Raw genomic sequence first — 28,000 nt, 5'->3', positions numbered from 1 at the left:
TTTGAGGGACTGCTCAACTCTTTCCCAAAGTGGCTGCAGCATCTTACACTTGCAGCATCCTACACTGTGTGGGGATCCCTATTTCTCCACCGCCTTGCCGGCACTTATTACTGTCTTGTATTGTAGCCGTCCTGTGGAGTGTGGCGTGGTGTCTCATTGTGGTGCTGACTTGCGTTTCCCTAACAGCTGACCATGCTGGACATGTTTTCATGTGCTTATTAGCCACGTGTATATTTTCAAATCCTTCGCCCATTGAAAAAATGTAAATGTATTTGGACGCAGCAATTCCACTTCTTGTTATCTATCTTGAAAAATCCTCATGCTTGTGTACAATGAGACCTGTATAAGGAGATACAGCATTGTTTGTGAAAGGAACAACTTGGAAACGAGTTGAATTTCCTACACGGTACCTGGTAAATACACACCCTTTTCACAGGTCTCTTTCAGACTGTGACCCATTGTCAACTCGTAAATTCAATTTAGTAGATTGGAACCAGAATTAAACAAAAAGGAAGAATGGTACAGAACAGAAGGCACTTGAAGAATAAAGGATAATGTACTTCCTTCTGTTGGTTGGGGTCAGTGAAGTCTGAACCCCACTGCTGCAGAATGCTTCGCAGGAGTTAAAAACGCTGATGCGGATTGATTTGTACTGTCATGGAAACACCTTTAGGACACATTCAGTGAAGAGAAGACGCTGCAGCGTAGTATGTACACGTACATACCTAGAGAAAGGTCGGGAATGTCTTACTGACAAGAGTGGGTCCTCCTTCCAGGAGACCGAGACGGGAGTGAGTAGTAGTCGAGAGCTTGAAGCTCATCCTGCTCTTTTGTGTTTATATGTAGTGTCCTCTCATTAAGAACAAATGCCATCGAGTGGAGAACAAGTTGTTGGCAGACAGACAGGAGCGTACTTGGTGCGTGCTTTCTGAGTGGGACGCCCAGGCTCATCCGCGGCGCTCACAGCGCTTTGTCGGTGAAATGCCCTGTCCTTCGGGGCCCTGGCGTGGACGGCCAGCTGTTGGCTGCCATGTCCGGACCCAGGGGAGTGCCCCTTTGGCAGCGGGTGGGCGAGGGGGATGAGGTGGGGAGGCGCAGATGGGTGTTCGTTCATCTGCCCGCGTGGCTGGAAGGCCCTGCCTCGGGGCACGGGGACCTCACCGCCGCCCTTGAGTAAGGCTCCCTGGGGCCCGGGGTGGTACAGAGGTGAAGAGCACCGGCTTTGCACCCAGGCCAGCCTGGGTCTTTCAGCTTGTTCACTCTGCCAGGCCTCCCTTTTCCTCATTTGAAAAAATGGCAGCATTGGAAAAGGACCCCCGAGCCCAGAAGGGCTGTGGTGAGGAGAGGCGCCAGGCCGCCTGTCCCTGAGTGTGGGGTCTGTCGGCGCAGGCGCCCCTGTAGGGTGGCAGTGGTGGTCACGCTGCTTTCTGCATGTGAGGAAGCTGGCCCTGACCGTGTGCCCCACTGAAGAGGAGCTTGGGGCGGCCCCGACACAGGTGAGTGCGTGGAACGGGCCCTGAGACACCTGGATTTGGCCTCAACTTTGCTATCCAACCCCTTGTGATTTGGAGCAAATAAGTTCCTTCCCTTCCCGGAATTTAGTCTCCTCCATCCACACTATGATAAAGTCCCATCTAACCTCTCTTCCTTTGCCTAGTTTTGATTTCGGGTGGGGACCCAGAAAGCCCCAACCTTAGGCCCAGAGTGAGGGATCGGGATGGATACCTAAAACTGAAGGCTTGAAGCTGGGGGTGTGGCTGGAACCGAACCGACTGAGGGCGCTGATGCTGGAGGGTCGTGACATTTCAAAGGGGGGCCAGGTAAAGCCCACAGGGAAGTTTGACGGAAGCCAGGCCGGAATTTCTGCGTGAAATAGCGGTTTCTTCTAAGAGTCGCAGTGTCAGATGTGATGTTTCATACCTTGCCCGTTGGAAACTTGTCTAAGACCAAAGACTTTGGCTTTGCCTGCCACGTGGTTTTCAGTGTGATTGATCTTGGCTTGAGTCGTTGATGGGCCGTTTCCTCCAATGGTGGTGAATTAATGGCTGTGATGGAGAGAAGCCCGGACCTGGGGCTGTAGAGACCAGAGTCGGCTGAGCTTCCCAGTGAGCTGTGTGGGTAGTTTTGGGGCCACTGGGCCACCAACTGCAGAGAGTGATGGCTGATTTTTACAATTTGTCTATAAAATGGAGTTTGTCCTAGCGATACTTATTGGAGGGAGTTGAGAATTATAAAAAATTAAAAAGGAAGAAAATATTGATTATCTCTCCTTTTCCTACAAATTATGCTTTTTAATATTTCACTTGTTATGTATACTTACAGCCCCCTCGTTTGCAGGAAGGATTTGAGGTGACTTCAGTGTACGTGTATTTTTTTTGTCTCCCAATAATTGAAGGCATATCTTACTTAAGTTTGCTTTTTATTTCCCTCCAGTTATCCTCATAGCAGACACATTTTATGTAATCATTTTCCTGATGCTGGAATTTTATGATATCTAATTTTTTTGCTTGGTTCTGATGTTGAAGTTTCATTCCAACTCCAGAGTTTGATGATCAGACAAAATTGTCCTAGGAACAGGATGGATCTATATTTAGAGGCCTGGAAAGAGCAAATTGCCAAGAAGTCAAGCTGAACTTCCATCAGCTCCTAGTTCACAGCTTGGGACAGGGAGGCATTGTTGGGTTTTAGCCATAAAAGACTTGGATTCTGGACTTGGTTCTCTGACTAACTGCCATGAGACTGTCTAGGCCACTGAAATTATCTGGGCCTTTGTAAGATGCATAGACCCTCAGGGAATTGGCCAGTTCTCCTGAAGGTAGGTCATTTACAAGCTATACAGCACTGTATGTTCCATGGTGACAGGTACCTTTGCCCCCGTCTGTGGAATGCTCACAGTATGCTGGGCACTTGCTAGACACTAGGTGTCTTGTTTGATCACCAGTCACTCCGTGAAGTACCTGCTGTCCTTTTACAGATGGAGGACGTGGGGCCGGGAGAGGTAAGTGGCCGAGTTAGTTTAGAATAGGATTCAGGGAACTGCGTTTTGTGTTGAACCACACCTATTGTGGTTTAGTTTTCTGTCAGTGTCTCCAGATTCTCACTGAACCTGCTTTTATAATTTAGCCAGTAAAACTTCTGGAATCAGTGAATTTTGCATTTTTGTCTGATATTCTTAAAGCATCCGAATTAGTACCTGATACTTTAAGCTTAATTTTTAGTTGTGATAGGCATGTTGATAATGATAATAATGGCATTGACAAAAACAGCAGTCGATGCCACCTGCTGATCACTTACTGTGTGCTAAGTGTTTATATCCACCAACTTATTTAATCTTTGCAGGTAGAAGGGTGGTGTCCCTGTGTAATGAATTAATAAGAAAGTGTAACTCAAGAGCATCAGCAGCTTATATTGGCACGATGCCTCTGCACCTGGCCCCTCGACGGCACACAGAACACTTGCTGTGTGAATGAATCAGTGACCAGACACCCTTACTCAGCTAGTGTGTTAGAGCCACAGCTCAGCCCCAAAGCCTGAGTTCCTCCCTTCTGCGCTGCTTGCCCTCGGGGTGGTCCCGCTGACTGCCAGGGGCAGTCTCTGCTGTTCAAAGAGTGATTCCTCTTTTGTCGCCCTTGCTCTCTCCTAGTGGCCTTGCTCTCCGTGTGCCAGATGACCCGGATGGCATCAGCCCTGTTGCTGGTTTGGGAAATGGTGGTAAGTACCCAGAGGAAGAACGAGGGAAGTGGGTGCTTGGCCATGAGGGCCATGAGGGCCGTGAGGCCTTGAGCCCTTGAGTCTGGGCCTGAGCTTCGATGGCTCCAAGGCCTAGAGCTCCCCTGGCGTGGCTTGGTGCTTCCGGGAAGGGCGCGGTATTTAGTGTCTCGTATATTGGCCTGCCCCTCACCGCCTTTCATAAGCACGCGGCTAGAGGAGCGGGTGTCCTTGGGGCCACACTTCATGAGTTTTCATTTCTCACCACCACGCTTGCACAGGGGGTTCAGCCAGTGTTTGCTGACCTGAACGACCAGGGGAGGTTGGGCGTTGACTCAGTGACTGGATCAGGTTCAGAGGCTCTGCTGGTGCCTACTCCCAAATGGCTGGAGGCCCTGGAGGGCTGCTGTCCAAACCCGAGCATGCCAAGGCCTTCCTGGCAGGCTGCTGGATTCCGTACGCTGCCTGGGGCCCGGCATTCCTACACGGGCCTGCCCTTCGGAGACGCATAGTTGGGTAGACAACAGGAGACGGCGCTGAGCAAATAAGCAGTCTGCTGAGTTGAAGCTGGATAATGAGGAAACTTTCTGTTCTGCAGTTTGGGTTTTGCTAAGCCTTCCTCATAATTTTTGTTTCTGAAAGAGAGTGGATGCTCTCATCAGTATCTGTGGGAAGTGCTAATAATTTGCCTTGTTGAAATATCTTAGAGATATTTTGACTGGTGGTTTTTTCCCCCCGTCTCCAGAGTGATGAGATTATGTGCAAAAAGAAGTTTTTAGAGCAGACAACGTAAGTTTCACACAGTGAGAATTTGGAGACCACCGTCAGGTTCTCCTTTAGAACCTGGCAGCTTTTACTTGAAGCATACCATCCAGCAGTTCTGGTTTCTCTGCCTTCTGCCCACAGGCCGCTGGGACCAGAGAATCGAGCGGCCTGCTCCTTAATTCAGCCCATAGTGTACACCTGCTTCCTGCCAGGCTCTGGGCTCAGCACTGGGGTTCAGCCTGGAACATGGCTCCGATCATGCCTGGAAGGCAGACCGTTAAAGGATGGTCGCAGTAGGCCGCACAGTCAGCGGAGCCAGCGGGGGTGACAATCTGGGAGAGGGGCTGAGAAAGAGGCTCACCCTCAGAAGGAGCGGGGTGGCCGGACTGTCCCCAGCAGATGAGCTGGCCTGGAGACCTGGAGAGAGGGGGTCTGGGGGGGACACGGCGCGGGTGAGCAGCAGGCAGGCGGCTGTGTGCCCTCGGCCTGGAGCACAGGGCCTGCCAGGCGCCCCTGCCGGCTCCCGAGCCTCTTCTCTGCTGAACGCTGAGCGCCATGCCCTCGCCCCCCTCCGCCTGCCGCCTCCTGAAGACTCAGCTCTGGCCTCGCTCCCCGGCTCTCCCCAGACTGCCTTCCGTGCGCTCTCCTCTCTGAACCTTGCGTTTTCGCTGCATTTCATTGCATTTCTTCGTGTTGGCCACTTAACAAGTATCCCGAATCGGACCACTCCTCACCCTCCTTCCTTGGCCTAAACACCGTGACCTCTGGCCTGGATTCTCCCAGCCTTCTCCTGCCTGGTCTCCTTGTTCCTCTCTCAGCGCCTTTCATAAAGATCTGTTCTCAGCAAGACAGCCGGAGAGAGCCTGTGGAAACTGAAGTCCCCCACGCTACCCCTGAGCTCAGAATCCTCGTGTCCTGAGAGGCCCTGCTCAGCCTGTCTCCCAGCACCCTGCTGCCCCCTCTTCTGCTGTTCCCCCTTTATTGCTCTCCCATCCATTGGCCTCTTGGCTGGTCCTCAGATCCCCTAGGCGCCTGCCACCCCAGGCCTCTGCCCTCTCCGAGTCTGCCCAGAGGTCACCTTCCTAGTGAGCTCTTCCTCAATTTAACCACCTTAGTTGTTTGCTTGTTTTCATTTTTTTTGCCATGGTTTGCCATGGTGTGCAGCATGCAGAATCTTAGTTCCCTGACCAGGAATTGAACCCGTGCCCCCTGCATCTTGCCCCTTGCACTGGGAGCATGGAATCTTAACCACTGGACTGTCAGGGAAATACTTAACCACCTTATTTGAAACTGCACTCCTCACCCCTCCCTTGCTATTGGCATTTCCTGTCCGTACCCACTGTATTGTTCCCCATAGCATTTATCACCTTTTGACTACACTCTGTAATTGCCTATTGTTTATTGTCTGTCCCTTCTTTCTGGACTGTTGGCTCCCTCTACTTGTTTTGTTTCTAGAATGGCACTGAGCAGAGAGCAGGCCCTCAGCACCCACTGGGGGAGGAATGAGTTCATTCATTCACTCAACACACATCTTAGCGCCTGAAGAGTGCCCAGCGCTTGTGCCACGTGGAGCCATCCGCTCACACAGCTCCGTCTTGCCTGTTGGGCGCACGATCACCATTGCTACTCTTTCACTGTTGCTTCCCCAACACCTCACCTGGTGCTTGGCACAGAGGAGTGGTCTAATAAATGTTTGTCGAATTAAAGAAGCTGTGGAAAGATTTGGGTTTTGCCTAAGTCTGGAATCGCCCTGAAGCAGGGATCGGCAGTTTCTGGCCTGCGGCCTGCTTTTGAAAGTAAACTTCTATGGGAACACAGCTTCTTGGGTTTTGAAGCGTCCGCGGCTGTTTCGTGTTGAGTGGTTGTGACTGACTGGAGGCTTTGTGCCGTCTGGTCAACAGCCTGAAATATTTATTGTCTGGCATTTTAAGGAAAAATGTGCCAACCCCTGCTGTCAAGTCACACAGGCTTTGTTTTAGTTGCTGACGTATGAAGATGACATCCCACCCAACAAAACAGATTAAGGACAAGCAGTAGGAATAGGTATCATGGCAGTTCTGCTTTGCTTGCTGCATGCATTCTTTGGGTCCGTCTTCTGACACTTACAGGGGGATTCCCTGGTGGCTAGACAGTAAAGAATCTGCCTGCAATGTAGGAGATCCGGGTTCGATTCTTGGGTCGGGAAGATCCCCTGGAGAAGGGAATGGCAACTCACTCCAGTATTCTTGCCTGGAGAATCCCGTGGACAGAGGAGCCTGGCAGGCTACAGTCCATGGGGTTGCAAAGAGTCAGACATGACTGAACAACTCACACCTTCACATTCTTCTGACATTTACATGGTTACATTGGGGCCAGTTCAAGTAATTTTTAAATGTTTGAAATATAATGACTTAAAGCTTTCTGTAGACTCAAATCACAAGACAGAATATAATGTGGAAGCTGCAGTTTTTTTTTTTTCCCTAGTAGGGGTGTGGGGCAGTTTGCATATTGTGACGTTTTTCTGTGTCTGTTTTGCTTTTTTATAGTGCTCCCGAACGTGTCGGAACAAAAGGTGTCTCCCACCAGAGCACGGAATATGAAGGACTTTGAAAATGTAAGTAGAGATACTGAATTAGCATCCCTCACAGCGCATATCTGCGGCCGCTGTCTTGCAGACCCACAGGGAGCCTGGGTTCTTGAGAAGCGTCCTAGCAGGATGAGGCCAGAGTTTGGAGGAGTGCCGGGGCTCGTGGGCTCTCTCTGGAGCACTGTGACGTTCCTCACGGCTGGTGCATGCGGGCCAGTTACGGGTTCTGACAGCATCAGCGATTTCCAGCCTCGAGGAGTTTGGTGTATTTCTGGCGTCCTGAAGGTGAAGATGTCACCTTGGGGCACAGTTGAGAGGCACTAAGATGTGTCAAGGGCTTCCCTGGTAGCTCAGCTGGTAAAGAATCCACCTGCAGTGCAGGAGACCCCAGTTCGATTGATTCCTGGGTTGGGAGGATCCTCTGGAGAAGGGATAGTCTACCCACTCCAGTATTCTTGGGCTTCGTGGTGGCTCGGATGGTAAAGAATCTGCCTGCAATGCGGGAGACATGGGTTTGATCCTTGGGTTGGGAAGATCCCCTGGAGGAGGACATGACAACCCACTCCAGTATTCTTACCTGGAGAATCCCTATGGACAGAGGAGCCTGGCGGGCTACAGTCCACGGGGTCGCCAAGAGTTGGGCATGACTGAACAACTAAACACAGCACAGCAACAACTTGTGTCAAGAGCTTCCCTGTGAGGGAGGCATGTTGTTTGTGGGCCATTGAATCCTTGCTGTGACTGAGGTGTTCTGTATTAGCCCCATTTTACAGGTAGGGAGTCTTAAGACTGGGAGAGACTCACTCACGGTCACACAGTCTGTGAGTGACAGAGCTGGAATCTGAGCTCAGGTTTTTAAAGACTCTAAAGCTGTTATTCTCTCTGCTGTGTGGGGCGGCCTCTTTGCATCTTGCAGGCTGCGTCTTTGTTGAATGAAACGTGAGCGATGTGTTCCCAGGTTGGCGTGGTGATTGTCTAAGAATGGATTGCTTGGTGACGGATTTGACTTCAGTGCTTTCTGTCTGCCAGCATCATGCATTTCATTTGTTAGTGGATGGGGTCTGTTGTCAAGTAACAGGGAAATAAGGTTATTTTCCCAATTCCAATTCTCCTTAACAAGTTACCTGCTCAGCGTGCTCATTCATCATGGGAAGAATTAGACCCTTCTTCATTTGTAACCAAATGAAATCCATACTATGCCAGACAAGGGAGATATTTATCAGGGAGAAGATGCAGGACACAGAGGGAAGGACGTTCCACAGTCATGTTTCTCTCTCCCCAGTTGTCTTTCCCGAACACAACGCGACTGTCTCTGGATTTAATTTAGAACACTCATTACTGCTAATAGTTATCTGCAAACCACCAGTGACCAATTGAAGAAATGACTTGTCAGATCTCTAATGGAAACAAGTAATTTTGGAGCGTTGAGTTGTTATAATTTCAGCTGTACAACCTGATATATGCTGTGGGGTCTGGGGCCTCAAACAAATGAGATTTGATTATTCCACATCGTGTATAATTAAAATGTGCTCCACTATTAAATGGTTGTTTGTGTTTTATCATAAGAGTAATAATAGCTACTGTTTATTGAGCTCTTGCTCTGAGCTGGGAACTGTAAGTGTTAAGCTCTTCATATATATTACTTTAATATCGAAGCAGCTCTGTGAGATACAGAGTTATTTAATTTTTGAAAGGGACAGTTTTGATTTTTGTTTCTAGATGGAAAAATCTAACAATCTTAGAACTTTAGCTTCACATGTTGTCATTGCCTTTTGAACTGGGAGAGATCTGAGAATTGAATCCAGCTCCCTTTTATGGACTGTAGCCCACCAGGCTTCTCCATCCATGGAATTTTCCAGGCAAGAGTACCGGCGTGGGTTGCCATTTCCTTCTCCAGAGGATCTTCCTGATCCAGGGATCGAACCCGGGTCTCCCGCATTGTGGACAGACGCTTTACTGTCTGAGCCACCAGGGAAGCCCCTTATTATATGAGAGAGGAGAAACGGAGGCCGAGAGATGCGAGATGGCAAGGCCGTTCTTAAGCGCAGTTTGTGCCAAGGGCCACGGCCTCTGAGGCCAGACTGCGTGCTCATCCTCTTCTGCCGGGTGACCCTGGGCCAGTCACTTAACCTGTCTGTACTTTCTTTGTCTTTAAAATGGGCATATTGTTAGTTTCTACTTCACAGGGCTATCGTGCAGATTCATGAAGGAACGTACGTGAAGCACCCATGCCCAGCACAGAGTTCATCCTGTGTGTTACGCATTTCTCCTTATGGTTATGGTTATATTTGTTGTTATTTTTTTTCTACTCTGTCTCTTGATTCGCATTTCCCTTTCTCAGTTGTGTTCTTGATGACCCAAATACTGATTTTCTTAAAGGCCAGGGAGTGCCTCTGTGCCAGTATGTTTTAGGATTTATGTTTTGTCTTTATGACTGTGGTCCTTTGGCTGCTGTTAGGGTTTTTTTTTTTTTATGACATTAATATTTTTTATTGTAGCACTTTGAAGAACGAATTCTGCAGTTGAAATTGAAATGACAACATGGTTCTCATTGTCTCCCTTTCAGGTCTTTATAAATCACTGAAAATTTTCGTCTGGACTGAGCTACCAAATGCAGGATCTCTGTGGTGGGATGCTTATAGGAAATGCACTTGGCTAATGCTGATTTTAAAGTTCACATACATATTAAAGAGAGGGCTACAATACTTTGGACTTAAATGGGAAACTCATGATTTCTTTTATTCTAGTCTTGGATTACAGATATCTGAACATCAGAGTCTGTTAACAAGGGTCTAGCAAAATACAGGCTTCTTGGTTTTGCTTAGAGTTTAGCCATTCATCAGTGAATATTTTCAAATCCATGTCCTGTGCCAGGCTGTGCCAGGGGCTAGGGAATTTGCAGTAGATTAAGTGCCCATCAGGAGACTCACAGTCTGTTTAGGGAGATGGATAGGAAAATCATGCAGTGATAGAGGTTAAGTCCAGGGCGCTGTGGGGCATAGAGCAGGGGCCTGATCCTGGCCCAGGGGACTCTGGGCAGCCTCCCTGGAGCAGATGTTCTTGAGTTGGGTCATCAAGACTAGTAGGGATTAGCCAAGGTGGCAAGACGGGGAGGTGACCCTAGGCACAGGGATGCCCACGTGCCAAAGGCGCAGAGAGAGCCTGACAGGGCGTGACGAGGCTGGGACTCAAGTGCCCTTTGGTTGGGAGGAGGCATGGGGGGCGCTTGAGAGAAGCGGGCTGTTGCAGCAGGCGGGGGTCAGAGTCTGCAGGCTCTTGTATGTTACACTGCTTTGTTTGAGTTTTGTCCTGAAGATGAAGGGGCGTCAGTGGTAAGTTTTAATCTGGGGAGGGAAGTGACTGGAATCACTTCCCAGATCAGCCAGGCTGGGTGCTCTGAGGCCGGTGGTGCTGTGATCAGTAAGCAGGCTGCAGTGAGGGGTGGGGTCTGGAGGTGTGGAGAACAAAGTCAGAACTGCAGTGCTGAAAGAGCTCCTGGGATCGGTTCATCCAGGCCCTGCATCTGACACAGGCGCCTCGAGCCAGAGAGGGGCAGGGGCTTACTTGGTCTTTGAACCCTGGCCTCTGTCTTTCTGCTGCACTCGGCGTCCTGTGTGAGTCCCCTCTGACATGTGAAAACCACACACCTTCTTGTGAGTCTGTCAGCTGCGGATCTGTTGTCTGATCCCTTCCTCAGCTGCGGTGTTGTCGTCTGAACGGCAGGCCTTACAGTAGGAGGCTGGCAGGTCAGCGTGGTCTTCCGTGGGAGCCTGTCTTGTTGGTCCTTCTTGGATGACGATGTCACGGGGGCACCCTGGACCGAGGAGGCCGGCTGAGCAGCGTTCTGTGAGGGACCGTGCTTCTCTGGGGTGACCGGTTCCGGAGACTGCAATCTCCGTCTCTCCCTTCATCTCTCTCAAAAAGCGGAGACCCGGAATCTGGCTCCGTGTGTGCAGTCGGGTGGCTGCTCTTTATCCACAGATACGAGAGTTTACTCCTGGCTTTTACTGTGACGTGTAGCTTTCTGTCTCTGTTGACACAGGTGGATAGTATTATTTAATGACCGCCTTACGTTCATAAAGACTTGTACTAAAAGGGATGGGTTGAACCATGATTTCCGTAACCTCTTCCCGTGTGACGTTCAGACTGTTTCTAATTCCTCACTGTGATAAATAAAGCGGTGATAAGTGTCCTGGCCCTGTGTCTTTGTACAGTTCTGTGATTTTTTTCCCCCTTAGGACAGGTTCTGCTGCTCTCATCTGCAGCCCAACTGCCCTGATGCTCTGGTGTTGGTATCAAGGCGCTTATTCCATTTTGTTGAAAAGTCTTGGTCTCAGCGAGGCAGTTGGTCAACTTTAATGTTTTATCCGTGCTATGGCCAGGAGTTTGCATCTTCAAGTTTGCCCTGTAGCCTCTCTGTGCTGGGTTACTTACTACCGGAGAATACTTCCCCTGCCCCTCAACCCCCACCCGGTTTGAATGGCCCTGAAGCTTCTGAAGTAGCAGGGTACGTGGATATGACACGTACCTGGAAAGGACCAGAATTGGGTGTTAGGTGTGGCCCTGTCACACTAGCAGACCTGTGACCCTGCTTGTTCAGGTTGCTTCTAGAATCTCGTCTGTAAAGCGGGCCTGATACGGTCTTTCCTCAGAGCTGGTGGTGCGGGTTCCCTGAGTTCTGGTGTGGAAAGCGCCTGCTGGATGCCTGGTGCACGGCGGGTGCTCATGCCTGCTGCTGGCCGCCCTGTCCTGAGGACTCTGCTGCAGCCAGCTCCCCCGGGCTCTCCTCGTCACCTCTCTGTTTCCGCTGACCCTGCTATGATCCTTTGACCTTGGAACAAAATCCCTAACTGCTTGCCGTGGCCCGTGTGACCCTGCCGCCGTCACCGTCTCCCGCCGTCTCCCGTCACACACTGCTCTCCAGCATCGGGGCTGATCTTCGTCAGCCCCATGGTCGGGCCTTCCGCGTGCGCCTCCCTCTGCTGGGACTATCCTTTCTCTTCCTCCAGAGCGTCAGGATCCTTGACCTGCATGGCTCGGTCTTTACGTGGCTTTATAGAGAGGCCGTCCGTGACTCCCTTCCCGAGTTGGCTCGGCATGCAGTCTTCCACCGTGAGTCTTATGACCGTTGGCAGTGATGTGTTTTACTGGTGTGATTGCTCAACTTTGTCTCCTCTGCTGTGTCCCTCGTGCTCAACACCCAGCTGAACAAGATGGCAGTCAATAAAGTCTTACTGATAAAAGTAAGTGCGTTACCTTGTAAGCTGTAAATTTTGGTTGCCTCACCTGTGACATGGGAAAAGTATATTTAACGCCTAGGGTTGTGGTGAGGGTTAAGTAACACGTGCCAGGACAGTGCCTGGCACCCAGGTCTTAGGCCGATGGGGGTGGCTGCTGTGTCCTTGTGAAGCAGGTGGCCGGAGCAGTGTAGCAGAGGGAGGGGCACGCGGGCTCCCCCCGGAGTCTCAGCAGAGCAGGCAGTGATGAGGGCAAGGGGGGGCTGAGGAGGAGAACGGGGCGCCTTTAGAACCAGGCAGGAGAGCAAGAGGCATGTGGGGCGCAGGTTGGCGGAAGTGGTGGAGGACACTGGGGCTGGCAGAGCGGCTGTCACCGGCCCTCTGTGGTCCCGGCTCTGCAGGAGATGGGGCCTGTCATGGCCAGAGGTCTTGGGAATCAAGTCTGGTAAGTGTTCAGTGCAGAGGCTCATCTGTGTAATAGGCTGGTCTCCTGCATGCTGGATCAAACGCTCCGAGTTCTCAGACCTCTGAGTGTCCCGGCCAGATGGCGGGCTGGGCAGTGTAAATTTTTACAATCTTTTTGAAGGCCATTTGGAAAGATATTTTGATGGTCATAAAAATAATATTACTCTTGAGCCCGATAATCCATCTTGGGGAAATTCATCCTGAGGAAAGAACCCAGCAGAAGGGAAAAGCTGCGAGCATGCAGGTGTTGTCACATTGTGTATGATTGTGAAAAATCGGGAACCAGGGAGTTATATTTTACATTTGTTATCTCTTTGGCTTGTTGCAACAAGCTTGTGATGAAGGTGTTTCCCAGGTGAGGAAGCTGAGGTTGGAGAGACTCAGAGATTGGCTCAGGAGTTTAGTGTGCTCGAGAAACAGAAAGAGGGCACGGTGCGCAGCGGGTCTTTCTGGCCGGGAGGCCCGCAGGCGTGCTTCTAGAGCGCGCCGAGTCCATGCGTGCGCGGGCGGGGAGGGGTTGAGCACTTGACTGTGAGTCAATTCAGTGGAATTCAGTGCAGTCATTTTAAGTGATAATTATGGAATTCTGTAGCAACATGAAAATATTTAAGACATGTTAGGGGAAGCAATGGATTATACAAATTCACTTATGTTACAATTTTACAAAAAATGTGTATTCATGAGCAAAGGCTGAAAAGAATATAGAGAGAGTAGATTTCATAAGATAGTTGCATTCCAAGTGTTGTTTGGGTTCACTTTAAAAATTCTGCTATGACTCCAGTATTGTTTGTTGATAAATAGATGTTTGCCTAGTAACAGTTTTCTGGATGTTTTGAGGACGCTGGGAGAGTATTGGAATCAGAAACTAATTCCACAGTGTCTTCTTCATTTTACTAACCCCACTTAGCTGCTGCTGGCAGAATTGTCTTACATGTGGTGTTATTTACCAGAAATGAACGCTGGGCAGCAAAATTTCATGGTTTTTGTGATGTCTGGGTGAATGGTCTAACAGCTTTTGGACTTTCAAAGAGGATAAAAAAAATTAATGGTAGCTCGAAGATCTGCATATTGAGGGCTTGAGTGAGAGGTGGATTCATTTTGAAAGTGATCCTGTGTTTTCTGCTTGCTCAGTGCCAGGCTCTGCCAGGTATGGTAGCTCATGTACTTGTCACACACCTCCGTGACGTAATTGACTTTGATCCTCTTTTTCTTGATGAGCAAACAGTGACTCAAAGACGTGCAGTAGTTTCCCCAAGGTTACGTGGCTCGCAGGTGACAGCACTGGGCGTTCAGTCCCCTTCCGACTCCACTGACCCCAGGGCCCTTGCTTCTCAGTCCTTGCTGCCCGCAGTCCAGAGGTGCTCTGCTGGGCGAGCTTCCGCTTTGGAGTCCCAGGCCCTCGCCAGCCACTGATGGCCAGACCGCCAGAAGCTCAGCTCCTGGCTGGGAGCTCCGTTGGTTGGAGTTGCCCTGATTCTTTTTTATGCTGTTGGCTTTTGTTTTTCTTCCCTTTCTGATGGTGCCCTAGGCGTGGAAGGCCTTTGACGGGGAGAGGGAGGAAGTCATAATGACCAAGTAGAAGCTCCTTCAGAAGGTATCCTGCTGCTGAGCTGGGACCAAGTTGGGATGCTTCCTGTTTCAGAGGCTCCAACTCCATGGTCACACTTGGGTTGCCAGGGCTGAAATGTGGCAGGTACAGCCCTCGTGTTCACTTACTTTTGAGCACTGAGTTTCTGAGTCATATTTGGTGGATTTTCAGGTATTTATTCCTATTGTGTGGTAAGCTATTTTCAGTGTTTCCACTTTTTTTTCATTTCTTAAACTTACTTCAAGTGCAGATGAAAAGTACAAATGAAAAGAATATTAATGTTTTAAGTTCTTATGCTATGCCAGGCACAATACTAAACACCCCAATTAATTTATTTTAATCCTCGTAATAGCTCTCTGAAAGAGGCATTATTATAATCCCATTTTTATAGATAAAGGAACTGAGGCACACAGAATAACGAACTTGACTAAAGTCATACGGCTAGTAAGGTAGCCTGGACCGGCTATATTCATTCATTCAACACATGTTGATTGAGTGTCGCCGTGTCCCAGATGCTGTGCTAAAAATCTCAGGGGAAACAGCCATGAGTAGATCGATTGCAACGGTCCCTGCCCTCCACAAGCGGATGATATTCATATAACAGGCGTGATAGCAAACACTACATGTGTAAGGATCGAAGATGAATGCAGGTTCTGACAACTTCTGATAAGAAAATAGGAGCTCTGCATGAGAGAGTGACTTGGTGGAGGGAGTGGAGATGGCCCTCTTTGGAGCCAGTAGTTAGGAAGGGCCTTTTGGAGGCTGTGACATTTAAGCTGAGATGGAAAGCCTGAGATTGAACCTCCCCGGCAAGGGCTGCAGGAAGAGCTGTGCATGCAGACAAGGCCCAGCTTATGTGAGGACCAGGGAGGGTGGAGCATTGCCAGCAAGGGATAGATAGGGCGCTTTATGGCTGAGCATAGAGCCAGATCACACAAATCTGTGGCCATGGCACCAAGCTTTTTTTATTTTCATTTTGGCAGCCTTGTGGACTGTAACCTGCCAGGCTTCTCTGCCCATGGAATTTTCCAGGCAAGAATACTGGAATGGGTTGCCGTTTTCTTCTCCAGAAGGTCTTTCTGACCCAGGGATCAAACCTGCGTCTCTTGCATTGCAGGTGGATTCTTTACCATTGAGCCACCAGGGAAGCCCAGGAAGTTTTATTCTAAGAGTGATGAAGGAACTTCCTCCATAGTCCAGTGGTAAAAACTTCGCTTTTCACTGCAGGGGTTGTGGGTTTGATCCCTGTTGGGGGAGTTAAGATCCCCCATGCCCTGGGGCCAAAACTGAAAAACAGAACAAAATCAATAAAAGACTTTAAAAATGGTCCACATTTTTAAAAATTCTTAAAAAAGTGATAGTAAAAAGCAATGTCTGTCTGACTCTGAAGCCTGTGGGTCTCTCCTTGCATCACATAGCCTTCAAGAAATTTGTAAATATGTCCAGCCATCTGACTACTCCATTGTTACTGTATATTAATGACTATCTCTTTGTGTTTTAGACTAAAATACAAATGAGGATATGGTTCCCCATCTCTTAGGGACGGATTGGGTAGAAAGGCAAATCATCCAGCTGGTAGACTGCAGTGTGATAGGTTGCTGTGATAAAGAAATTAAAGTGTGTGTGGAAACATTTAGAAGGACCCCAGTCCAGCTTGGTGGGGTCGTCAGAGAAAGCTTGATAAAGGCACGGGCATTAAGCAGAGAACGAGACTGGCATTGTTGCAGAAAAGTTGGTGCCTGTATTTCATTTTATTCATGGGGCTTGGCTGGCGTTTGCAGTGACCTTCTGAAGGCTTATTTACCTTTTCTCATTAAAAAAAAAGTTCTTCACCTATAAATAGAACAAATATTCTTTCAAGTGTTGCTAAGAATTTTAGCAGCATGCACAATGTGGGCATTCTCAGCAACCTCCATAAATAATTTATTGGTAGCCGAGTAATGGAATAAGGTTTCTCTTTATAGGAAGCATCTGGCGGGGTAGACTTTTTGTTTGAATGAATGTTTTATGTGCTGTTGCCTTAAAACATTTAAAAGGGAGGCTTTAATGAACCTATCAATTGCTTGTTGCTCTGTCCTTCTTAGCCACAAAATTGAAACTTTAAGTGTTAACAAGGGGCCAGGGGTGGAAAATTTGAAATGTACTTAATGTAGAGTATGCTTATCATTTTCTTTTATCAGTCATAAAAGTACTCAAAAATTTATTAAAAGGAGTATTATGTGCTATTACCAATTATTTTTTAAAATGTTGAAGAAAAGCCCCAATGAATGTATATTTATGGTGATGTAGTAACATTCAAGTACAGCCATTAATATTTTACTATATTTTATTTTTGTTGTCGTTCTGTCTTTAAGTTGTGTCCGACTCTTTGCAACCCCAGGGGCTGCAGCACGCCAGGCTCCTCTGGAGTTTGCTCAGATTCATGTCCATTGAATTGGTAATGCTGTCTAACCATCTCATCCTCTGCCACCCCCTTCTCCTTTTGCATAAAATAAAACCCTGCAATTTTAAGTGTTGGCTGAGTTTTGACATATTGAATTGCTCCCTTGTAACTTTTGTCATAATCAAGAAATATATTTCTTTGTTTTTTTTTTTTTGGTATATGTGTATATAGTTGTAGGCTCATGTGACTGTCAGTCACAATCAGAATGTTCCAAAATGCCAAAAATTCCCGAGTGTTCCCTTTTTGTGGTCAGACTCTTCACCCAGACCTCTGGCAGCTGTCCCTCTATTCCCAGTCCCTGTAATTTTGCTTTTTCCAGATTCCAGATACATGGAATCATACAGCTTGTATCTTTTGAGGGTGCCTTCTTTCCCTTACCGTCATGTCTCTGGAATTCATTCACGTTGTCTGCGCCACAGTAGGTGAGTGTTTCCCACCGTTGGGCTCTGCACTTGATTCATTCACCCTTTGAAGAGCGTTTGAGCGCTCTCCATGTTTTGGTGATTATTCGTAAAGCTGCAGCACACGTTCCTGTGTAGGTTTGTGTGTGTGTGTGTGTGTGTGGGCATAGGGTTTCACTTCTCTGGGGTAAATACCTAGGACTGGAGTCGCTGAGTCATATGGTAAATGTAGGGTTTTTTTTGGTAAGAAACTGCCGAACGGTTATTCGGAGTGATTGCACCATTCTGCACTCCCATCAGCAGAGTGTGAGAGTTCCATTTGTTCCACATCTTCATCGGCTTTTGCTATTATCAGTTGCACAATTTTTTTTTGGCCGTTCTAACAGATGTGCAGTGGCATCTCATTATAGTTTCAGTTCACTTTTTCCTAATGGCTGAAGATGTTTAAAAATCTTTTCTTGTGCTTATTTGTCATCTGTGTATCTTCTCCTGTGAAATGTTTTTTCAAATCTTTTGCCTGTTTTTTTTGTTTTTTTAAATTGAGTTGCTTCCTAGCAATTACATTGTGAGAGATATTTATGTATTCTAGACACAGTTCCTCTGTTGGATTTGTGATTCGCAAATGTTTTCTCTCGGTGTAGCTTGTCTTTGCATTTTCTCAGCACTGTGTTTTTCCAAAGCAAACTTTTAAAATTTTGATGAAGCTCAATTTATTGATTTAAAAGAAGGGTTTCCAATTCATGAATTTGGTAAGTCTCCTCACTTATTTAGGTTCTTCATTTTGTCAGACATAAGTAATGTCTTACTAGATTTGTTCTTACAAATTTTCCTTTTTGGAGATATTGTAAATGGTATTTAAAAATTTTTCAGTTTTCCATTGTTTGTTGCTAGTATATTGAAATATGATTGATACCTGCATGCTGACTTTGCTAAACTCACTTAATGAATTCTGGGAGCTTTTTTTGGTAGAGTCCTTGGAATTTTTTGTATATATGGTCATGTTGTCTGCACATAAGGGTGGTTTTTCTTCTTCCTCTCCAGTCTGGGGAGAAGGCAGTGGCAACCCACTCCAGTACTCTTGGATGCCTTTTTATTTTTTTCCCTTGTTTTGTCACACTGTCTGGAACTTCAGATACATTTTGAATAGGAATCATAATATCCTTTCTTTATTCTCGATGTTAGGGGAATAGCATTTTGTTCTTCATCTTTAGTAAATATGTTTTTTGTAGATGTGTGATTTTTTTTTTTGTATATGTCCTTTAGCAGATAAAGGATGTTTCCTTGAATTCCTAGTTTGCTGAATTTTTACCTTGAATGGTTGTTGAGTGTCTAATGCTTTTTCTGTACATTTTGTTATGATCATATGTGTTTTTTTCTTCTTTGGTCTTTTAGTTTGGTGGATTACATGGATTGACTTTGGAATATTGAAGTAGCCTTAGATTCCTGGGATAAATCCCACTCATGATGTGTTAATATGTTTCCAATTTTCCAAAGAAAGGCAATACCAAAGAATGTTCCAACTACCGCACAATTGCACTCATCTCACATGCTCACAAAGTAATGCTCAAAATTCTCCAAGTTAGGCTTCAACAGTATGTGAACTTCCAGATGTGCAAGCTGGATTTCAAAAAGGCAGAGGAACCAGAGATCAAATTGCCAACATCCATTTGATCATAGAAAAAGCAAGAGAATTCCAGAAAAACATCAACTTCTGCTTCATTGACTACACTAAAGCCTTTGACTGTGTGGATCACAACAAACTGTGGAAAATTCTTCAAGAGATGGGAATGCCAGACCACCTGACCTGCCTCCTGAGAAATCTGTATGCAGGTCAAGAAGCAACAGTTAGAACCGGACATGGAACAACAGACTCGTTCCAAATTGGGAAAGAAGTACGTCAAGGCTGTATATTGTCACCCTGCTTATTTAACTTATATGCAGAGTACATCATGCGAAATGCTGGGCTGGAGGAAGCACAAGCTGGAATCAAGATTGCTGGGAGAAATATCAGTAACCTCAGTTATGCAGATGACACCACCCTTATGGCAGAAAGCAAAGAAGAACTAAAGAGCCTCTTGATGAAAGTGAAAGAGGACAGTGAAAAAGCTGGCTTATAACTCAGCATTCAGAAAACAAAGATCATGGCATCCAGTCCCATCACTTCATGGCAAATAGATGAGGAAGTGATGGAAACAGTAACAGACTTTATTTTCTTGGGCTCCAAAATCACTGCAGCCATGAAATTAAAAGATGCTTCGTCCTTGGAAGAAAAGCTGTGACAGACCTAGACAGCATATTAAAAAGCTGAGACATTAGTTTACTGACAAAAGTCTGTATAGTCCAAGCTATGGTTTTTCCAGTGGTCATGTATGGATGTGAGAGTTGGACTATAAAGAAAGCTGAGCACCGAAGAATTGATGCTTCTGAACTGTGGTGTTGGAGGAGACTCTTGAGAGTCCCTTGGACTGCAAGGAGATCCAACCAGTCCATCCTAAAGGAGATCAGTCCTGAATATTCATTGAAAGGACTGATGCTGAAGCTGAAGCTCCAGTACTTTGGCCATCTGATGCGAAGAACTGACTCATTTGAAAAGACTCTGATGCTGGGAAAGATTGAAGACAAGAGGAGAAGAGGACGACAGAGGATGAGATGGTTGGATGGCGTCACCGACTCAATGGACATGAGTTTGAGCAAGCTCTGGGAGTTTGTGACGGACTGGGAAGCCTGGCGTGCCGCAGTCCACGGGATCACAAACAGACACGACTGAACAACTGAACTGAACTGCATTTTTCAAAATTTAATTGAGGATTTTGAGTCTATGATTTAGTCTGTAGTTTTCTTATAATATTTTTGTGTGGTTTTATGAGGGTAATGCTGCCCTCCTAAAATGAAGTGGGAAAATTCTCTCATTTTCTCTTTTCTGGAAGAGATTGTATAAAATTTGTAGAGATTTAAATATTTGGTAGAAATTGCTACTGAAATCATACTGGAATTTTCTTTCTTGGAAGGTTTTAATTACAAATTTAAGCTTTTAAATAGCTATAGGAGTGTTCAGTTCAGTTCAGTTCAGTCACTCAGACCTGTCTGACTCTTTGCGACCGCATGAATCACAGCATGCCAGGCCTCCCTGTCCATCACCAACTCCCGGAGTCGGCCCAAACCCCCATCCATCAAGTGGGTGATGCCATCCAGCCATCTCATCCTCTGTCGTCCCCTTCTCCTCCCGCCCCCCACCCTTCCCAGATCAGGGTAGGAGTGTTCAGTTTCTCTTAATTTCTTCTTTGGTGAATTTTGATAATTTGTAGCTTTGAAGGAATTGTGTGATTTCATCTAAGCTCTCCAATTTACATGTATAGATTTGTATCCATTATTCTCATATTATCTTTTTAATAACTATGGGATCTGTAATAATTCCTCTTTCATTCTTGATGTGGGTAAGTTATGTCTTCTCTCTCTCTTTTTAGTTTTTTTACCGGTTTGACTAGAGGTATATTAGTTTCATTAATCACTTGAAAGAGCCATCTTTTAAAAGTGATTTTTCGTTGTTGTTTTTCTCTTTTCCTTTTCACTGATTTCTGCTCTTATGTTTATTATATTCTTCATTCTTTTTGCTTTGGGTTTATTTTGCTCTTTTCATGGTTTCTTAAAATAGAAGCTTAGATTATTGATTTGAAATATTCTTTTTTAAAAACAATTATTTTTATTGGACTAGAGTTGATTTACAATGTCGTGTTAGTTTCCACTATACAGCAAAGTGAATCACATACATATACATATAGAATGCATATAGTGAGTCCATATGGGGAAAGAATCACTTAGATCCAGTACGGAGTGCTGAGTAGAGTTCCCTGTGCTGTGCAGTAGGTCCTTGTGAGCGAAAGTCGCTCAGTCGTGTCCGACTCTTTGCGACCCCATGGGCTATACAGTCCGTGGAATTCTCCAGACCAGAATACTGGAGTGGGTAGCCTTTCCCTTCTCCAGGAGATCATCCCAATCCATGGATCGAACCCAGGTCTTCGGCATTGCAGGCAGATTCTTTACCAGCTGAGCCACAAGGGAAGCCCAAGAATACTGGAGTGGGGAGCCCATCCCTTCTCCAGTGGATCTTCCTGACCTGGGAATCGAACCGGGGTCACTGCAGTGCAGGTGGATTCTTTATCAACTGAGCCATCACATACAAAGTGTATATGTATTTTTTGTTTTCTAAAGCATTTAATAGTATAAGTTTCCCTCTAAATATTATTCAAACTGCATCCAACAAATTTTGATTTATTTTCATTTTCATTTATTCAAAATGTCTTTTGATTTCCTCTTTTACCTATAGATTGTTTAGAGATGTACTATTTAATTTCTAAGTACTTGGGAATTTCCCAGTTTTCTTTCTGTTATTGATTTCTAAGTTTATGTCCATTATGGTCAGGAAATACAGTTTGATTTCAGTTCTTTTAAATTTGTTATATCTACTTTATCTCTTTTCCCCTCCCTCCCCCCTCATTAGAGTGCTAATTGCAGATATTATGACAGCACCCTTGAGAACTTCAGCATGACTCTCTTGCTTAGGACATTCTCTTACAAACTCATAATACTATTGTGTGGTAGAAAGTTGTTATTCAGAGTCCCCCAGCTGTCTCCATATAGCTTAAAAAGATTTCAGGATTCACTGTATGATTTTATTGTACTTCGTAGTCAGGCCTCTATTACTTCCATTCATTTAGAGGAGTCCCCCAGCCATTTTTGTCTTGAGATTGTCATTAAGATTTCTGAAGAGTCCGAGTCTGTTGTTTGTAGAGCGCCCTTCAATTTGGATTTGATTGACGACTCTTGGTTAAACGTTTTATAAGCAGTTGCATTCATTTGTGGTTATTTCTGCTGCCCTGGGTCTTCCTTGCTGCGAACAGGGGCTGCTCTTTGTGGAGGTGCGAGGGCTCCACCCTGCTGTGGCTTCGCCCGTCGCGGGGCACAGGCCCTGGGTTCACGCTTCAGCCGCTGCCCCAGGCAGGATCGGCAGGGGTGGCACGCGGGCTTAGTTGCCCCCTGGTGGCTGGAAGCTTCTTGGACCAGGGATTGAGCCCGTGTTCCCTGCATTGGCAGGCGGATTTTTATCCACTGCGCCACCGGGAAGTCCGACAACTCTTGATTAGTTGCTGGTTAAAGGTTGTAGGTATTTTGGGAATTCTTTGGGAATTCCTTGGCAGTCCCGTGGTTAGGACTTGCTGCTTCCACTGCCAGGGTCCAGGTTCAGTCCCTGGTTGGGGAACTAAGATCTTACCAGCCGTTAAGTTGCCAAAAAAAAGAGAGAAGATTATAGGTATTTTAGCATTTTTAAATGAAATTGCTTCCTTTCAGGGATTTAGTTCAGAGGCACAGCATGTCAGTTTGTTCCACCAGGGGTGGTAATAATACGTTCTGTTGATTAGGGTGATGTCTACTCGGCTTCTAAATTGTGACGGTATTTTTTCCTTTTGTAAATGATAAGCCGTCTGTGGGGTGATCCTCTTGAGATGGTGGGAGTACCAGGCCCTCCGGTGCTCTTTCACCTAATGCGTTTATGTGATCTCTGCCCGAGTCATTTATTACCATGCATGTGTGCGTTAGTCGACTGTAGCAGTTGTAAAATTGTGACTTTCTCTTCCTGCTACTCTCTACATCTGTTAACTTGATTTCTTTGGTAAAGAAGAGCTTCCCTTCTTCCTTTCCTTGTCTTTCTCTACTAACTTCTTCAGTATGGAGTGATGAATTCTGCCTCTCCACTCAGTCATCGTTCGTTTCAGTGCTCAGATTGTCCTGAATTTGGCTCTTAATCCTGGGTGTGTGCAGTTGTAGCAAAGGTGAGCTCTTACGCCCTTTGCAGCCTTGGAAGCTACGGGCGATCACGCAGGTCTTGTCCTTCAGACCTTACTTTCGATAACCCATCTGTGCTTATTTTCTAGCAAATCACTGACCTGAAGAAAGAAAACTTTAACCTAAAGCTCCGTATCTATTTCCTCGAGGACAGAATGCAGCGGGAGTGCGACGGCCCCGCCGAACACGTCTACAAAACCGTGAGTGCCCCTCCCGGCGCTGCCGCCCCTGGTGCCTTTTCTCACGGTCCTTCGAAGCAGAAATTCGATTAATGTTTGTTCTCAGAGTTGGGACGAATAGATAGCGCTGCTTTCCTTTCATTTGAATTGATTACAGGGAGCGTGAAGATAATAGAATGACCTTAATACTAAGCAAAGAGATACAAGATTAATTTTAAGGGAGTCTCTGTCTTCTTAAAATGGAATTCTGACTTACCATATCTCAGTTGCCGTTTTCTCACTATTTATAATTGAGACAAAGAGTGAAACGGTGGCAAGTCTTTGGAATTGAATCCCGTTGTTACTCACTAGCTTGTGTATCTGTAGGCAAGTCCCTTCAGCTGTCTGGGCTTGCTTCCAGAATTAAGTGATAATCCCTCCGTCCTGGGGTTATTTGTGTGGATTAAAATGAGTTGATGGATGAAAAGCCTCAGCACACAGTCAGGCCTTGACAGTGATCATCATTGTCTTACGGAGGCTTCCACTGGCAGCCCAAAGTTAGAGTTGTCACTGTTTTCTGTGCTACGACTGTTCTGTATTCCTCGCGTGCTTGCTTATTACTGTCAGAAAAAAAGTATTCCTATCTCAAGTCTTGACCTAGAGGCCTCTGCCTGAAAACAAACCGTGGTTCTGGGAGTTGAAAAAAGAACTTGGCTCTCTTGAAAAGGCAGGAGTACAAACAATATTTTAGTGCCCCTTTCTTGACTTTCTCTAGGAGATTAGCCCTTGGCCTGAGACTTTTTCCATTCTTTTTCCCTCTTCTGGAGTTTGCACCCGTGGAAACTTTTGAAGGAGGAAAACGAACCCTCGTTGAGTTTTACCGGGTGGCCTTCAGTGGGCTTGTCTTGAAGGCTGATTGTATTGCACTTCTGAGCCTTTTCAAGAATTAAAAAGCTCCCTTGTCCCTCAAGACCCAATTTTTTTTTCCCCTTTATTGTGGGAGAGAAAGACAATGAGGATCTCCTCCTTTTGGGAAAGAAGTGGTGATGCAATCAAAATTTTAAAAGCCTGTCACCTAAAATATTTCCTACTTATGTATGATTGTCATGTACCTCAGGACAAATATGGGTGTTGGGAAATCAAAAACAAGTGAACTGTTTCCTCTTGCTCAGGCACCTGTCCTGAGCGTTTGTACATTCCTCATCTTATTTTAATTCTCAAGACAGTCTTGTACCATGGAAATGATCCTTATCTTGCAGGAGAGGAAACCGAAGCTCAGGAAAGATCAGGAACGTGCTTGATGTGGTATAGCTCTCCGTGAGACGGGTTCTGAACCTGGGGCTGCCTGCCTCTCTGTACTATGTGGTTTCAGCTCTTCTTTTTCCGTTGCTTGGCTAGATGGCTTGATTTGATTGTACTTTTATTTAAATTTTAATTTTTTGGATAGGTGTACATGGTTCAGAATCAGAAAGTGTAGAAGGTCTACACTGGAAAGACTTTCTTCCATCCTTGTCTCCTGGTTCCCTAGATCTAATCAATATGGTTAATTCTTCAGGCAGAGAAATTTTATGTGTATGCAGGCAGCCGTTGTGTGTGGGTATATTATGTATCAACGCCCTTTTTACATAAACGTGAACATGTTCTGCTTTGATATTAACAATATCTTGCATATCTTTCCCTAATGGTGGTTTAAGAGCTTCTTCATTCTCTTTTTATAATGATATTCCATTTGATACTTATATGGTGTCTTGATTTTTGGTTTAGAAAATACGATCACCATGTATATAAGTTTATAGCTTGAAGTATTAGGCTTGCAAAAAATAATCGTGCGGACATGTTAGCTGTGTAGTCTTTTAAATTCGCTGGTCTGGGGCTGCCAATTGGTTCATCAGAAAGCAAACCACTTAGAACATATGATATCACCTGTTATGTAGAAGCTCTCTGCCCTTTGGAGAGCTGGAAGGGGAGTCTTCTCTTTGAAGGGGTTTCTATGGTTTTCCCAAAACCACAGCTGGGGACACTATGCTATCACTCAGCGTCCTTTATGCAGAGATGAATTTTTTCTAGGAAAAGTTCTGCAGAGATGACTTCCTTAGTCTTGGTTGTTGGGCAGTGAAGGAAACCGCGCGGCCTGAGCCCTGTCTCCTCGCCTCGTCTCGTGTGTTAGCTCATCCAGTCCTCGAATCCACCAGCGCAGCTGGGCCTCGTGTTTGCCGTGTGACCCCCTGAGGGAGCTGAGAGAGCCATAAGGACTGTTTCTTCCTTTTCTTTTTTAAGAATTTTTTTTCTCCTTTGTGATGAGAACTCTTTTTTTTTCCTTTAATATTGATTTATTTGTCTGCGTCTTGCCGCACGTGGGGTCTTTTAGTTGCAGCATCCAAGATCTTTCATTGTAGCTTGCAGGCTCTGGTTCCCTGAATAGGGATTGAACCTGGGCCCCTGCCTTGGGAGTGAGGACTCTTAGCCTCTGGACCATCAGGGAAGTCCCTTGGGCTTGTGTTTCTAAGGTCAACTACAGGCTCCCATTTCTGCTTTCGTGTTGGATGTGAGCAGGAAGGCAGGGGCTGTGTCTGCCTTGCCTACCACCGTGGCCTCAATGCTTAGCCGGCGCTCAGCCTGTCACAGGGGTTGGTGTGTGTCTATCATGTGAAGGAACGCATGGACGCGCATCCGCTGACTCACCGTGGTTTCTGCCTAGTAAAGAGTGGAGACGGACTTTGAAGCCAGGTCTGGCATCGTTGACTCAATGGACATGAGTTTGAGCAAACTCTGGGACGCAGTGAAGGACAGGGAGGCCTGGCATGCTGCAGTTCACGGGGTTGCCAGAAGTCAGACACGACTGAGCGACCGCCAGCCGTCCGTCCCGAGGCCGTGGCCTCTCCGTTCCGGCTGCCTTCTCAGTTGGGGTGCTCCTCCCTTTGGGGCTGCTTGGCTGAGAGGAGGCAGGCATGTCCTCCGAGACTGTAAACTGTACTGGAAATGTTAGTTTTATTTACAATGATGTGCATGTGTTAGGGAATAGAATGTCAGGTCGGTGTGCATCATTAGAATAAAGCAGGTGCGGGATTAGAGAAGTCTTGGATTCACAGCAGCCCTCCGCAGACCGCACACTTGGACCCGCGTCTGTGCTTGGTGAACGCATCTAATCCATCTGAGGACACTGGTGAACTGGTTCTCAAAGCCCGTCTCTGCCCCACAGCCTCGTGTTGTGGTCCATGTGCCAAGACCCTGCCTTTGGGTTGTCACAGGAGTTACAAGCTCAAGGCCCTGTGTGTCTCCTTTTGTTTCAGTCAGTTAAGAGGAAGATGGCTGGAGAGCCCTGTGGCGTCCCCTCTAGGCAGCAGGCCCCGTGTAGTCTTGGCTGTTTGGGAAGGGGGTACCCTGAAATCTCACAGTGAAATGGACAGGCAGTGATGTGGCTTCCCATCCACATATTTTTTTGAAGCTGCAACACGTTCCCACTGCTCCAACCTCCACATGCATGATTGTAAACAAGCAGAAGTAATTGCCTTGGAATGGGAAAAACAAACTGCAGAATTGCTTGTAAATTTGCTTGGCGGAGGGCAAACAATTTTTAAATCAGCCTCACTTGTATGACATTTATGCCTCAGTGTTTGAGTGCTCTGGCTGTTAGATGCTTGGAAAATTTACATAATTGTTCCAAGCCTTGAGAAATCCAGGGCTTTCTTTGGAGCCCACCGGTGTTTAATAATCCCCTTTTCCCTGTGCCCCGAGGCTAATGAGGGTTTGAATCTAACATCTGCCCATTACGAGCATCACGGAGCCAGTTCATGCTGACGGCGGGCTCCCCACTAAAGGCATTTGGATGTCCTGTGTTTCACACGGTTTCTTTTCTCTCCTGATCTTGTCCCGAAGAACATCGAGCTCAAGGTGGAAGTAGAGAGTCTGAAGCGGGAGCTGCAGGAGAGGGAGCGGCTGCTCATCAAAGCCTCGTGAGTACCTGTCCTCCTTGCCTGGGCTTGGTGGTGCTGGCTGCTTGCGCTAGTAGGACAGAGCCTTGTGTTAAGCCAGTGGCTCTCAGTACCCCTGAGGAGGTTTTCATTTTTATTTAATTATTTTTCAACAAATTTTTAAAATGTTATTGTTGTGCAGTCTGCCAAGTCGTGTCCGACTCTCTGCAACCCCATGCATGGACTGCAGCATGCTGGGCTTCCCTGTCCTTCACCATCTCCCAGAGTTTGCTCAAACTCAAGTCCATTGAGTCGGTGATGCTAAGTATCTCATCTATCTAACCATTTCCTATAAGTATATTATAAAAATATAGCATAGGAAAATGCGCCAATGGTAAGTGTACAGCGTGATGCTTTTCACGGAGCAAGCACGACTGTGGGGCCACTGTCCAGACCACAGACCAAAAGGTCATCAGCCCCCGGCCGTTTCCTTCCTGCTCCCGGAACTCACACTCCTTCACAGTGATCACCTCTGTGCTCACCACTGGCACCCGCGTTGCTCAGTTCTGCCTGTTTTTGGACTTAGAGAGAAGCAGTCATCTGCTATGCACCGCGCTTTTGTGTCTGGCCTCTTTCCTTAGGGAGGTGTCTGTACGGTCTAGCTGTATTGTCGGTTACCGCCGCAGCTCGCTCGTTTTCATTGCTGTGAAAGGCCTTGGGCCTTGGAGTCTTAGAGGGACCCCCGAACTGGGTGAGGCACAGGGGCAGAGCGTGGGGCTTCAACCAGAGCAACTCATTTTTGTCTGTGTTTTCTGTACTAGGCTCCCTTGTAGTATTTCCTTAAAGGAAGGGCTCTCCTGCATTAGGGCTTCCCTGGTGGCTTCGACGGTAAAGCGTCTGCCCGCAATGCGGGAGAC

At 46.7% G+C, this 28,000-nt stretch overlaps 1 protein-coding gene across 31 annotated transcripts in view; it reads left to right on the top strand.

The window, feature by feature from the left end:
- The window catches only part of CDK5RAP2 (CDK5 regulatory subunit associated protein 2), a 180,182-nt gene that overhangs the window by 6,401 nt on the left and 145,781 nt on the right, over positions 1 to 28,000 (top strand). For 23 of the 31 annotated variants that reach the window (XM_081528268.1, XM_081528203.1, XM_081528185.1 and 20 more), the window contains exons 2-5: positions 3,644 to 3,711; positions 6,999 to 7,066; positions 23,104 to 23,214; positions 27,049 to 27,125. In XM_081528268.1, coding sequence (XP_081384394.1) covers positions 3,644 to 3,711; positions 6,999 to 7,066; positions 23,104 to 23,214; positions 27,049 to 27,125 — 324 coding nt within the window. The remainder of the gene's footprint in view (positions 1 to 3,643; positions 3,712 to 6,998; positions 7,067 to 23,103; positions 23,215 to 27,048; positions 27,126 to 28,000) is intronic. The other 8 variants (XM_081528276.1, XM_081528247.1, XM_081528278.1 and 5 more) reach the window with 1 other exon arrangement.

Source organism: Giraffa tippelskirchi, chromosome 1, assembly GCF_054371585.1.
Source record: "Giraffa tippelskirchi isolate mGirTip1 chromosome 1, T2T-mGirTip1v1.2.pri, whole genome shotgun sequence".
NCBI lineage: Eukaryota > Metazoa > Chordata > Mammalia > Artiodactyla > Giraffidae > Giraffa > Giraffa tippelskirchi.
The sequence above is the reverse complement of the archived record's forward strand: the minus strand, read 5'-3'. Positions and strand labels throughout refer to the sequence as shown.